The sequence below is a fragment of the Eurosta solidaginis genome, chromosome 1 (assembly GCF_040869045.1).
Source record: "Eurosta solidaginis isolate ZX-2024a chromosome 1, ASM4086904v1, whole genome shotgun sequence".
Taxonomy (NCBI): Eukaryota; Metazoa; Arthropoda; class Insecta; order Diptera; family Tephritidae; genus Eurosta; species Eurosta solidaginis.
In genome coordinates, this window is record NC_090319.1 from 193,819,473 (window position 1) to 193,831,651 (window position 12,179).

Below are 12,179 nucleotides of genomic sequence, written 5' to 3' on the forward strand. Positions count from 1 at the left end.
GCGCTGTCGACTTTTCAGGAGTTGATGTTGGTCCTTGGATGGTAGCTGATAGTGGTTCGGTATACCAGCTGTTGACGCTTGTTTCGTAGGGTCAAAAAATATAATCGGAGTTGTCGATACGGATGGACGTTCCTTTACGGACTCGGGCGTAGCACTCTTAGGTGGCGCTGCTACAAAAGCAGTGGTGGGAAGTGGTGGCACAGTTGGATTTGGAACTGACGAGGGCTGTGAAAATAAATGCGACGTTTGCTGTGCAATATGCGCTGGAGCTGCTTGTGGCGAGTGAAACTGCGTGACTCCCGCTGGTGTGGATGGGAACTGAGATATTTGTGCAGGTGTAAAGAATTTCCCAGCTGATTGGTTAAGGTCTACACTTGGTGGAGAATAGCTTTGATGTGGGGCTTGAGGTGTGATCCCAGGCTCTGAAGGTGTTTGCTGATACCCGTAGAAGGCTGTTGGCTTAACTCTTCGTCTGTTGACTTGTTTGGGGATGGCGTAAATGACCCGGTTGCCGCCTGTACTAATCCGGAAATATTCGAAAGAACTCCAGTCGGTATCAAATTGCTTATGTTCGCAAAAAGACCACCAGCTTTCTTTTCCTCTTGCCTAAGCGACTATGCTGTTTGTTGATTAGGGTCGTATGGGTTCAATTGCGTAGATAATGTCTGCGTTGGATAACCAAAAAGATCGACTGGAGTTGCAAGTTGTATTGGGAGTGGTGGTTAACCCTGAAATGGAGCTGTACTGCTTAATGGACCTAACGTTGATGGTGCTGAAAAGCCGCAACCAGTCTGCTGCTTTTACAGCCCAGGTATGGGAGCGTAAAGTTTCTTCTTAGCAACTAATCGATAGGTATTTTGGCCACTTTATGACGTTCGAGGAATCGAGCTGACTGCAGGTAAAATTGGCACCTCTCGGCTTTCTCCCAGGAAGACTTTAAATTCGGATCGTAAAGATCTTGACGCTCCGACAAAGTTTGTACCATTGCCGGAGTAGATGTTTTTCGGAAATCCTCTTCTCGCGATAAAATGCGAAAAGGCTGCGAGAAAGCATGGGGTGCTGAGGTCACTAGTGGCCTCTAAGTGAATGGCCTTAGTAGAGAAACAGACAAAAAGATATACGTAGCATTTTGACAGTCGACGTTCCCTACCGTGGTAGCTTTTGATGTCGAACGGCGCCGCAAAGTCTACCCCGGTATTGGTGAACGCGCTGTTAAAATAGTCCGTTCGCAGGGAAGGGTACCCATAAGTTGGGACTGCGCCTGCTTTCGGTGAATAATGCAGGTTTTGCAATTGTGGATGACGGCTCTGATCATGGTCTTGACATTCGGTATCCAGTATTGGGTTCGGATAAGACGGAGCATGAGCTGGTTCTCGCCATGAAGGGAGTCATGATGAGCCATCATAACTGTAAGGCGAGACAGCCTACAATTGTAAGGCAAGATGATCGGATAACGCTCGTTGTATGACATGTCTTTTGAAGACCCTAGACGCCCCCCTGTTCTAATAATATAATCTTTGTCGATATATGGGTTGAGTGACAGTATTTCACTCTTTCGATCGATAGGTTCCCTATTTTTCAATTTTAAATATTCTGTCCCGTAAAATTGTTTCTGGCAGACTCGTATTAATGCTTGAGTCGTTGCCTTACTCTCATCGGCTGAGATTATACACGACCTTTCGTGGAACATTGCTTTAGTTTTTGGGTGAGTTCGTTTATAAAATCTCCTAACATAGGATAGAACCTTTAAAGCCCTGGGTAAATTTGAGAATCGGTCGAGAATATCTACATGATCTACCCTTGTCGTGGCATATGTGTGTGCCCTCTTCTCCTCAACGGACGTTTTATATTCGGGCTCTTGTGCAGGCCAGTGGAAATTGTCTTCTTGCAGCCAAGAAGGTCCCTGCCACCACAACGAATTGTTGACCAACTCTGATGCAAGTAGTCCTCTGCTTCCTAGATCCGCTGGATTAGATTCCGAGTCCACGTGAAGCCAGTCATTGCTACCGACCATATCGATGATCTTGGTGATTCGGTGTGCGACGAAGTTTGACCAGGAACAGGGCGGCTTTCTTATCCATGCGAGTTCGATGGTTGAATCCGTCCAGAGGTGAACTTTTTCTGGTCCCAAATGAATGTTTCGGAATATTGATTCCATGATTTCTGCGAGCAGCACGGCGCCGCAGCGTTCTAAACGTGGTAGCGAGATGGTTTTCACTGGAGCTACTCTGCTTTTTGCTAAAAGTAAGTGTATGAAAACCTGATCGGCTCTTTTCACGCGCATGTATACCGCTGCCGCATATGCTTTCTCGGAAGCGTCACAGAAGCCGTGGATTTCTATGTCATCTTCCGGTGAAAAATTTACTCACCGCGGTATCCTAATGTTATCTATTTCGCTATAGTGTTGGGTGAAATTTTCCCACCGTTCTAAGGTAGTTGGGGAGACAGGTTCGTCCCACCCGGTGCCCTCTAACCAGATATTCTGCATTAGCATTTTTGCCACTATGACCATTTGTGCAAGCCAGCCTAAAGGGTCGAAAAGTTTGGCTATAGCGGATAGGCTTGCGCGTTTGGTGATGTTCTCGCCATTCTCTAAAGCTCCTGCTGTAAAGTAAAACATGTCTGAGTGCGCGTTCCATCGTATTCCGAGTGCCTTCACCGGCTAGCCTCTTCAAACGCTAGGAAGTCCTCGATGAGCAGATCCGTTTTGGGGATGTCCTGAAGGATTTCCTCACAATTTGATGTCCACTTGCGCAATGGAAAGCCAGCTGAGTGTAATGCTTCGAGAATTTCGTTTCTTGCTTTGATTGTTGACGGTATAAAACGTCGTCGACATACATACTTTCTCGTAAGATACCCGATGCTATTGGGTGGGTATTTTCTGCATCATCAGCCAATTGTAGAATTGACCGTATCGCGAGTTAGGGGCGCAGTTTACACCAAATGTGACATCCTTTAGTTCGTAAAGACTCATGGGTTCGTTGGAGGATGTTCGATGGACATTTCTTTGAAATTTGGCGTGATTATCGGTCAGACAAAATTTGCCTATACATCTTTTCTATGTCACTATTAAAGACAAAGCGGTACAGTCTCCAACGTAGAATTAAAATAGGCAAGTCTGCTTGGAGTACTGGACCTGGGTGGAGTATGTCGTTCAGACTAATGCCATTTGCTGTCGGACTTGACGCGTTGAAGACGACGCGCACCTTGGTAGTTGTACTTTTCGCCTTTACAACGGCGTGGTGGGGCAGGAAATAATTATGTGAATCGTCGGATGGAATATTTCGTTTGATTTTTCTCATATGTCCAAGCGTTTCGTATTCGGATAACACCCGAGCATACTCTTTCCCTAACTCTTGGTTTTTCAGTAATCGCCCCTCATTTCTGAAGAATTGTGAACATGCGCGCTTTAGGGACGGTCCTAATGCAATCTTCTCAGGGTAATCCTGCCTGAATGGTAGCGAAACTGTATATCTCCCATTTTCATCACGTTTTGTCGTTTCCTTAAATAACTGTTCACAATACCTTTCTTCTTCATTAAGCATTTTATTTTTGGGAACATTTTCTATCTCCCAGAAAGCTTTTAATTGGTTGTCCAATGCAACCTCGTTGTAAAATGACACGATGCTCGTCGTTGGACTCGGTTCTTCAATTCGACCGGTTAGTATCCAACCGAACACTGTCTCTTGGGCCAGAAGTGTATTAAGTACATTCTTTTTCAGACCGCTCATTATAATTTGGGGATATATGTCTCCACCAAGTATGAGGTCTACATCTTCGTTGACGTAGAACCTCTTGTCTGCCAGAACCAAGTCTGGGAATGCCTGCATAGTCATTGTGTTGATATGGCAGGATGGCAGATTCCCAGTAAGTTTGGCTAGAATCAGAACTGGAGTAGTCAAGCTGAAGCATGGATCCACTGGTGAACGTAATTCGATGGTGGATGCCTCTCTAACTTGAGCAGATATTACATTGGTGATGCCCGACACTTGGGCATGCATTTTCCTCGCCGGCAAATTGATTCTGCGTTTCAGTCTTCCTGTCATGAAAGAACATTCAGACACTGAATCAATTAACGCCCGCGCGGAGAAGTCGGTAGCATTATGGTGAATGTGTACGCGAGCAGTTCCTAATAGCACGCCTGTGTTGGAATTGGCATGACAGGATTATACATTCTGGTTTGCAGATTGTCGCGCCTGTGCTGATGTTGTTGGAATATTATCCGCATCTTTGAAGGGATTGCGTACAGCCGTGTGCTGAGATGTATCCGCATGCAGGAGCATTGGGGTTAACTCGCAAACGCGTGAACAGTTTCGTAATCTGTGCTCAGGGGATTTGCACATTTTACAAATTGATCTTATTGTTTGCTTGGATACTGTTGTTTGAAAAGCACCAAGTCTTTTCGTAGGGTTTCTGACGATTGTCGCGACGCGTTTGGTTTTTGCACTTTCGAAGTGGTATGCCCTGTAAAACCAGACACTGTTTCAAGTGTCTGAAACCGATTAGACAGGAATTTATCCATATCCTCCCACTTGGATATGTCCATTTTATGGTCTATACTTTGCTCCCAAAGAGCCAGCCTGCTCTCTGGTAACTTCGTTGAGCATAGATAGGTCAGGATTGCATCCCAATTGGAAGTGTCAATTTTGTGGCATTTAAGGGACGAAATACAATTTTTTATATCATTTTGTAGCTTTTTTATTGAACTACCACACTCAATTTCTACCTTTTTCAAGTTAAATAGAATTTGTAGTTGTGTGTTAACTAAGATACGTTTGTTCTCGTATCTTTCACAAAAGTTTTTCCAGGCCATCTCGAAACCTTCATTTGTGAGAGGGCATTTTTTAACGATATCTTTTGCTTCGCCCTGCGTTTTGTTGTTGAGATGGAATAACTTTTCCACCCCTTTCAAGCTGGAATTGTTTATATAAATTGCCGTGAAAAGGTCGCGAAAAGTTGGCCAAGACAGATAATCCTCTTTAAAAACTTCCGTATCGCAAGCAGGGAGGCGAATTTTATGCCCATGAGGTTCTTGCTCAGGGTTGGCGTTCTTTTCATCCTTCTCGTATTTTTCTGCCTCAGCAGATATAGACGCTGAACATCGCACGTAGATTGCGTATGCTGCCTTTTACTTCGTTCTGACCGCCATAACGTCATCCGCTGACACCTCATCAGATCCCAATAGCGAATCAAACGCAGACTTTACCTTCTTCCACAAGGACCGCAACTCTTCCTGCTGTATTGCAACGGTGTGTTTGCTATGGTCGCTTTCCGGAATAAGGCTGTAATCTTTATCAAACTCTGCGATTGATTCTGCTAAACGGATGTAGGTTTCCATTGTTTTATTTACGTTTATTAACGAGAAAATTTCCGATTAGAAAAATAGAACTCTTCAGAGTTAAAATGCCTGCCCAGCCCTACATAAAAACTATTGAACTTCGAAGTTTATTATTTATTTTGTTTATTGCAGATTTTGTCAGAGTAGCGACAACGAAAAGGGTTTATTTTATGGACTTTTTGTCACAGCAGCGACATCAGTAAAAAGGTTTAATTTTCAGACTTTTTGTCTCAGCGGCAACAACAAAAAAGGGGGGACCACTCGCCACCTCACCAGATAATGGGTGTATTTTTGAAAAGGTGAAAAAATGCGTGCGATATTCGAAACCAAGCGCAAAAAAAAGTGTAAAAAGTGTTTAAAAAGTTAAGTTAGCACCGGATTAATTAATTAAATTGAACTTAATTTCGTGTTTGTGATGTGCAAAAAAACAACAACACAAAACTATTTAGTATGGTGCGGAAAATGAGGTTAGGTTACCCTCTTCTTTGTGTTGTGTCTGGAAAACCTTACCACTGGTGGGGGGATAGACCAGATAATTACAAGGATCAAAATAAAATTAATAAACGTGATAATAATAATAAAGTGATTTAATTTTTGAAATTGGAAAGAAAAAATTGTGCTCACTAAACAACTTCACTTTTTCACTTCTTTCTTTGATTTTAATTTTTCGCGCACTACACGGGTTTTTTTTTCTTTATTTTGCAAAAAAAAAAAACAATCAAAAAAAGGTGGCAAGAAATATAACACTTACTTCTTATTGGTTTTTGTGCTGGAAAAGTTGGTTGTGCTGTGCTGTGGTTGGCGAATATGCTGTGGCTATGTATAATATAAAAACCCCAACTTTTTCCTTGTCAATTTTTGGCTGCTGTGATCTGCTGTGGCAAATAAATTTTTAGTAGGCAAAATCCTTCGGCAAATTGTGTAGTAGGCAAAATTGTGCTGCGTTGTGGACTGTAATTTTAGGCTTTTAGTTCTTTTTTCGGTGCGTAAGGACCAATGTTCGGCCTGAGTGCGTCTGGAACCGGCAGTGGGTAGGCGCACACGGGTCGATCTCGGGATTGTTGGTTCACTCAAAAAGAAATAAACAAGAACACAGGAGGATTTTCCTCATTATAATATATGATTTAATGATGAAAGGCAAGAAATGTACAGTGCAAAATTGAATAAGTGATTTTACCTGTATATATATCAAATGACGATGGTGATCGTGGGCGACGTGAACTGCTTGGCGGTCAATCGAGAAAAAATGCCGGTTGTTCCGTTGATGACAACCGCTAAGCCGCGAAAAGGTTCTCTGGTATTAAGGAGGGGAAAAAGCCACACACACAACCACCCCACATATACGTTCATGGGTGCTGACAACCTGCACACACACGTGCATGTGTATGAAACGCATGATTCAGCCCTACTAGCCACAGTATCCAAGTAGCCCTGCAGAACATGGTGCAGGGTGCCCAGAAATTTTCCTCTGACTAGGATAGCGAGGTCATCTGCATAGGCAATCACCCGACAGCTATTGGCTTCCAGCTCCAAGAAACTCGTTGACTACCACAACCCAGAGCCGAGGAGATGGGACACCCCCTTGTGGCGTGCCCTGCACACCTTCCACTAAATTATGGCCCCTCCCCACTCCGCTGCGACAATTCTGCCGCATAGAAGTTTGCTAATAAATTCAACCAGGACCACCTCGACTCCCCACCAGAGCTCGTTCGATTGCCCCCGGTAAGACATTGTTAAAAGCCCCCTCGATGTCTAGAAAGGCCCCCAGAGCATACTATTTGTGTTCTAGGGACCCCTCTATTTGCTTTACAATCGAATAAAGACCCGTTTCCGTCGATCTTCCCTTGCAGTAGGCATGCTGTGAAGCCGACAGTAACCCAAGGAATCCATTCCCGTAGGTACAGGTCAATCAACCGCTCAAACGTCTTAAGAAGGAACGACGAGACTGATTGGCCTGAAATCCTTTGATGATACATGAGAGCTTCTGCCGGCCGTCGGAATGAAGATGACCCTAACCGTGTGTCACGATTTCGAGATATAGTTAAACCTGAGGCAGTTGGTGTAGATGATGGCCAACGAGCGGCAGGAAATCCCTAAAGACTTTTGAAGTTGCGCAGGAATGATGCGATCCGGGCCGGAGACTTATAAGGCTTAAACGAACCTATAGCCTAAGTTATTTGACTTTCCCGTAGCGGAAAGGCAAGCATTTCTGCATGGCCAACGACCGCCGACGATCCCTGCGCAACTGGGACATCGGAAAAATGATTGCCCAGTAAAAGATTTTGGGACTCCTTGCTACTCATCGACTAGTCCCCACCATCATCTCTCAGATACCCAAGAGGGGCGGGATTCCTAGAGAGTATTTTCTAAGTTTCGCGGATTCATTTCAGCCTTCTACGTTTTCGCAGAAGTTTCGCCAGGAATCTCGCTTGGCTATCCTTATTTCATATTTATAAACCCCCAGACCCACCTTATAGAGCTCCCAGTCCGAGGGTAATTTACTCTTCCTGGCACTGTTGAAGTGCCTACTGGACGCTCTTAGGTCGTCAAGAGAATCAGACTACCAGGGTGGCAAATGAAAAAGCAATTGTGGAAACAATCTACAAGCAATTTACTTGTTAATTAATGTATTCTCCCTTTGGCAGTGAGGCAATAACATGCCAGAATGTAGTTTTAAGAGAGAAAATGAGTTCCACAAGTTGATATTTGGCATTCAAAACCACATTAGAGATGTTCAATTTGAGGAAAAGAATTTACAGGAAATCTTTCGGTAATGTTTACGCCTGGACAAATTCAAAATACTTAAACGAGGTAAGAAGTGTGTGAGGTGGAATGAGGAGGATATACCGCGCTTGATTACTATGTAAAAAATGTATAGAGTTCTGAGAAGTGCGTACACTGTAGTGGTGGTCAAATAAGCTGCACATTTTCCACGGGGATAATCGAACCAGTTTTAAAAATTTTATCAGCTGCATCTCATTTGGGTAATGTGCGAAAATCGGCGAAATGAAGATTCGGAAATCATATTGCTTTGACAAGTCCTCCGGCACCTTGCTTGCGCCAGTTGATTACGTGCAAGTTGCTATGCTGCGAGGTATAGTTTTGGATATTCTATACCATATGATACCTTTAGAAGTGGTAAAATTCATTATAGGTGTAGCCTCCAAATGGAAGCAGCAAGTCTTCTATGATTTTAACTCTAAAATGACGGTGGAAATACTCCGTAATATAATAAGCTCTGTACAGGCGTGCGGATACTATGTTGCAGGAGTGGTAAGCGACTTAGGAGGACAGAACAAGGGACTGTATAAGGAGCTTGGTATAAAGACAGATACCTCTTGGTGAGTAATAATGAATTAATTATTTCTTTTACATAGGTTATGTTGGGCTGGCTGGACGCTGCTTCAATTTGGGGCAGGTTTTTTCGATACGTTATTGTTGATATTAGGCCCTCCCGAATTCCATTCGCACAACATTTTGCAAAACAACTTACATGATTTATTTCCTAGATTTATTCACGACGACGTCAGAATATATGTGTTTTCAGATGCGCCCCATCTCCTCAAACTTGGGCGAAATAGTTGACCCCAACGGGTTAGGGGGTTAGAATATACCCGCGGTAGGTATGCCTGTTGCAAGATTCGACTAAAATACTAAATAGATTCAAGGGGTTTTGTAGCGCAACCCTTTCAAGGGGTTGCCAGCGCAATATATAGCTTCTCCAACCCAATTGTCAACCTCACATTTCCGTGGCGAATACTGTTTCATTAACAGCCGACTCTGGCGACCCCGAAATCCTCATGTATCTAAGGGATGGAAGGGGGGTAAGGTCTAAAGGTCGCATGTGGTCATACCAAATTGTTCCCAAGATGGTCGGGCTTGGTTCAAGGTTCGATTGGAGCTCAAGGGCAGAACAATAATTTTTTCTAATGATAATTATTGTTATTTTTTTTTTTTTTTTCTAAACTTTGAAAAATTGTATTTTGTTTTTGGAATAGTAAGTAGAAAATTTTCCGACAACCTGCCATAGCTGCGCAGATAGATCCATTTCGAAGGGTGCTAAGCCTTCATCATCAGTACGCTTTAAGTTCGAATCAAACCTTGAATCATTTATCAATAGGCCGATAAAAACAAAAACAAGTTACCATTGCTTTCTACGCCGATGACTGCGCAATAATGGCAACAGGTCGTAGCCATTAATGAGCTATGCTGTAAAATTAACAACTAGGTATCTCCCTAGCCAATTCCTTAGCGAACATATTCACGAAATGGACCACACAAATTTCGGAAATATTAGACATCCACGTGATTGGCATTACGCTTTTGACTGTCCCACACCCGACATTTTTGAGTGTGACCGATAATGTCCTATATTTTGGGGAGCATGTAGCCGCAATTGTATCTCAAGTTCAGAGCCATAGCAAAGTCCTCAAGTCCCTCGATGGCAGTACATGGGGCAAAGACAAAGAAACGCTGTAGCTACCTTTGAAGCAATTGGCCAGCCGCTTGTATGCTTCGCGTTTCCGATATGGACACCGAGCTTAAAAGAAACACACTAGAGGCGGGAATAGTCTCCACAAAGGAGAGAAACGAAATTAGGAACAAATAAATTCTGTTGTAAGCTCAGAAGCTTGGGCATCGTTACAGACAACTGATGGAAGAGGCCCCGCTTCCCAGGAACGTAAGAGGTCACTTCTGCAAGGACTACGAAGAAATCCGTCACACAAGAATTCAACCTTATGAACCAAAAGAGCATAAGAAAAACCCTTGTTAAATCCTATGACGATAAATTACCGCCGATCCTAGTTCTCAGAGTCCAATAACCGAAACTTGCAGTTGATGAATGCAGAATCGCCAGGGAGTCACTCTGGCACAACTTCGATCTGGATACTATATTATGTTCAGCTCTTTCTTATCCATAACAACCGCTACATACGCGATGTATGTCCTGAATGTTATGTCCTCATGACGTCAACCACATTTTCAATAGTGATGTGGAAACAACGCCTTTAAAACACATTCAAAACCAGTGTGAATCATACTGACGACTAACGGCGCCCATACTGACGACACCTGCTGTGGAGGAAAGGATATTAATCTTTTGCAATTTTATGTTTTCTGTACTTTTTATCGAATTTTTCTATATATATTTATAATTTAAATTTCCTTATATAAAAAATATCAATAAAAATCTAAGTCAAATAAATTTGTTTTTTGCTGTCCTCTTTTTTACATTTTACACATGTATTTCAAAAGCGTGACGTCACGGCAGAAGTTTTACTTTTTTGTTTTTGTCTTTAATGCGGGATCTGTTACTTGGTTCATGGTTGGCTCTAATTTTTTCTTAAATTTTGTGCAGGCGGAAAGCATATAGAAAATTTTGAAAATAACTAAAGATATGTTATATTGAATATAACAGGGCGACACTGGCTGTGGTGGATACAAATATTTCTTTAACTTTAATACTTTCCTGAAAATATGTACGTATATACTTAAATACCGACGCATGTTAATATAAATGGTGCATGTAGAGGCATGTAAGTATACAATAATGTGGTACGTTTATTTTACTAACTAAATTGTAAAATTAAACACCATCACATTTTTAACTCTCACTGGCTCTACATACATGTCCGCAGTTATTGATTTTTCTAACACTGACAATGCGTATATACTATCGTCTACATAGAGTATAATCAATAGGAAACATACTACTTCATATGGCCAGTAAAGGAAATCATAACAATGTATTTCGTACTGCATTGCTACCTAATCCCAGGCAATTCAACAGCAATCATATATTACAAACTCAGGACAGCGAAATTACGGAAGTAAATAAAGGAAGTAGTTCACCAAGTGAAAAGGTAAGAAAGAAATCTTTAACGAAATTCAAACAATGGAAAATCACGTGTGTACACATGCATATATTTGCAGATACTATTCAGGGAACTTCCAAACCGTTCCGAAAATCAAACACAAAAAGCATTTTGTTTAATGCCCTCAATTCTTCGTTTACCGGTATTAATATAACTGGGAAGTTACATTACACGAAACTGTAATCACCTTCGTTTACGGACGGTAATTCGTCAAAAAAAAGGACCCTAAATACCCAGTGTGTACTTGTACACAAGGTTATTAAATCTTTATTTGTATAACGGTAGTTCGTAATGGCATAAGGAATCGAGATAGTTATATATCTACTTTATTATATCGAAGTTGTCAGCATCGAAAAATACCTTGATTAAGCCCGTCCGTTCGCCCGTTAACACGACAACTTGAGCAAACATTGAGTTATATTCACGAAATTTGGTACGCTGGCTTATGTCGACCCAGGATAGATAGGTATTGAATATGGGCGAAATGGAACAACAACTGGGCCCACTTTTTTATATCGAAAATTTCGAAATATTGAAAAAAGCGGTCGTTCTAATACGTGAATTTACTATGACAATAAATAGAATTTGTTAGACTTATGGAAGTTTGGTAATTAATATACAATTGTAGACGTGGTTTTTTGTGCTATCTGTTTTGTCAGTTTTCTAAATTTTTTAAAAACTCTCAATCACCTGAGTACCGAGAACTCCTTAAGTTCAATTTGTTAGCATTTGTACGTCTAGAAAAGTACCATTTTTAAGTTAAATCGAGCTTGCCGAAGCTTCGTCGGCTTTTTAGCCGTAACAACCGATACCGCAAACTATTGTTTTGTAATCGGCTTAGAATCATTTTATCGGCTTGTTACCTACGAGTCATCGGGTCCTTATTGGTTTTCTATCGGCCTGTCATAGCCGGTAGGTTTACAGATATGTCACTCATTTTATAGTAAAGCTGAGCCTTTGATAAC

The 12,179-nt window shown here is 42.0% G+C and overlaps 1 protein-coding gene across 8 annotated transcripts in view; it reads left to right on the forward strand.

The window, feature by feature from the left end:
* The first annotated feature begins 10,654 nt into the window (after nt 1-10,654).
* Nucleotides 10,655-12,179, forward strand: part of Nepl16 (Neprilysin-like 16) — a 2,088,045-nt gene continuing 2,086,520 nt past the window's right edge. For 4 of the 8 annotated variants that reach the window (XR_010948731.1, XR_010948732.1, XM_067760064.1 and 1 more), the window contains exons 1-2: nt 10,655-10,875; nt 10,978-11,202. Coding sequence is in view for 6 of the 8 variants with exons in the window: in XM_067760064.1 (XP_067616165.1) it covers nt 11,059-11,202 (144 nt within the window). In the remaining 2 variants the exon portion in view is untranslated. The remainder of the gene's footprint in view (nt 10,876-10,977; nt 11,203-12,179) is intronic. The other 4 variants (XM_067760067.1, XM_067760066.1, XM_067760065.1 and 1 more) reach the window with 4 other exon arrangements.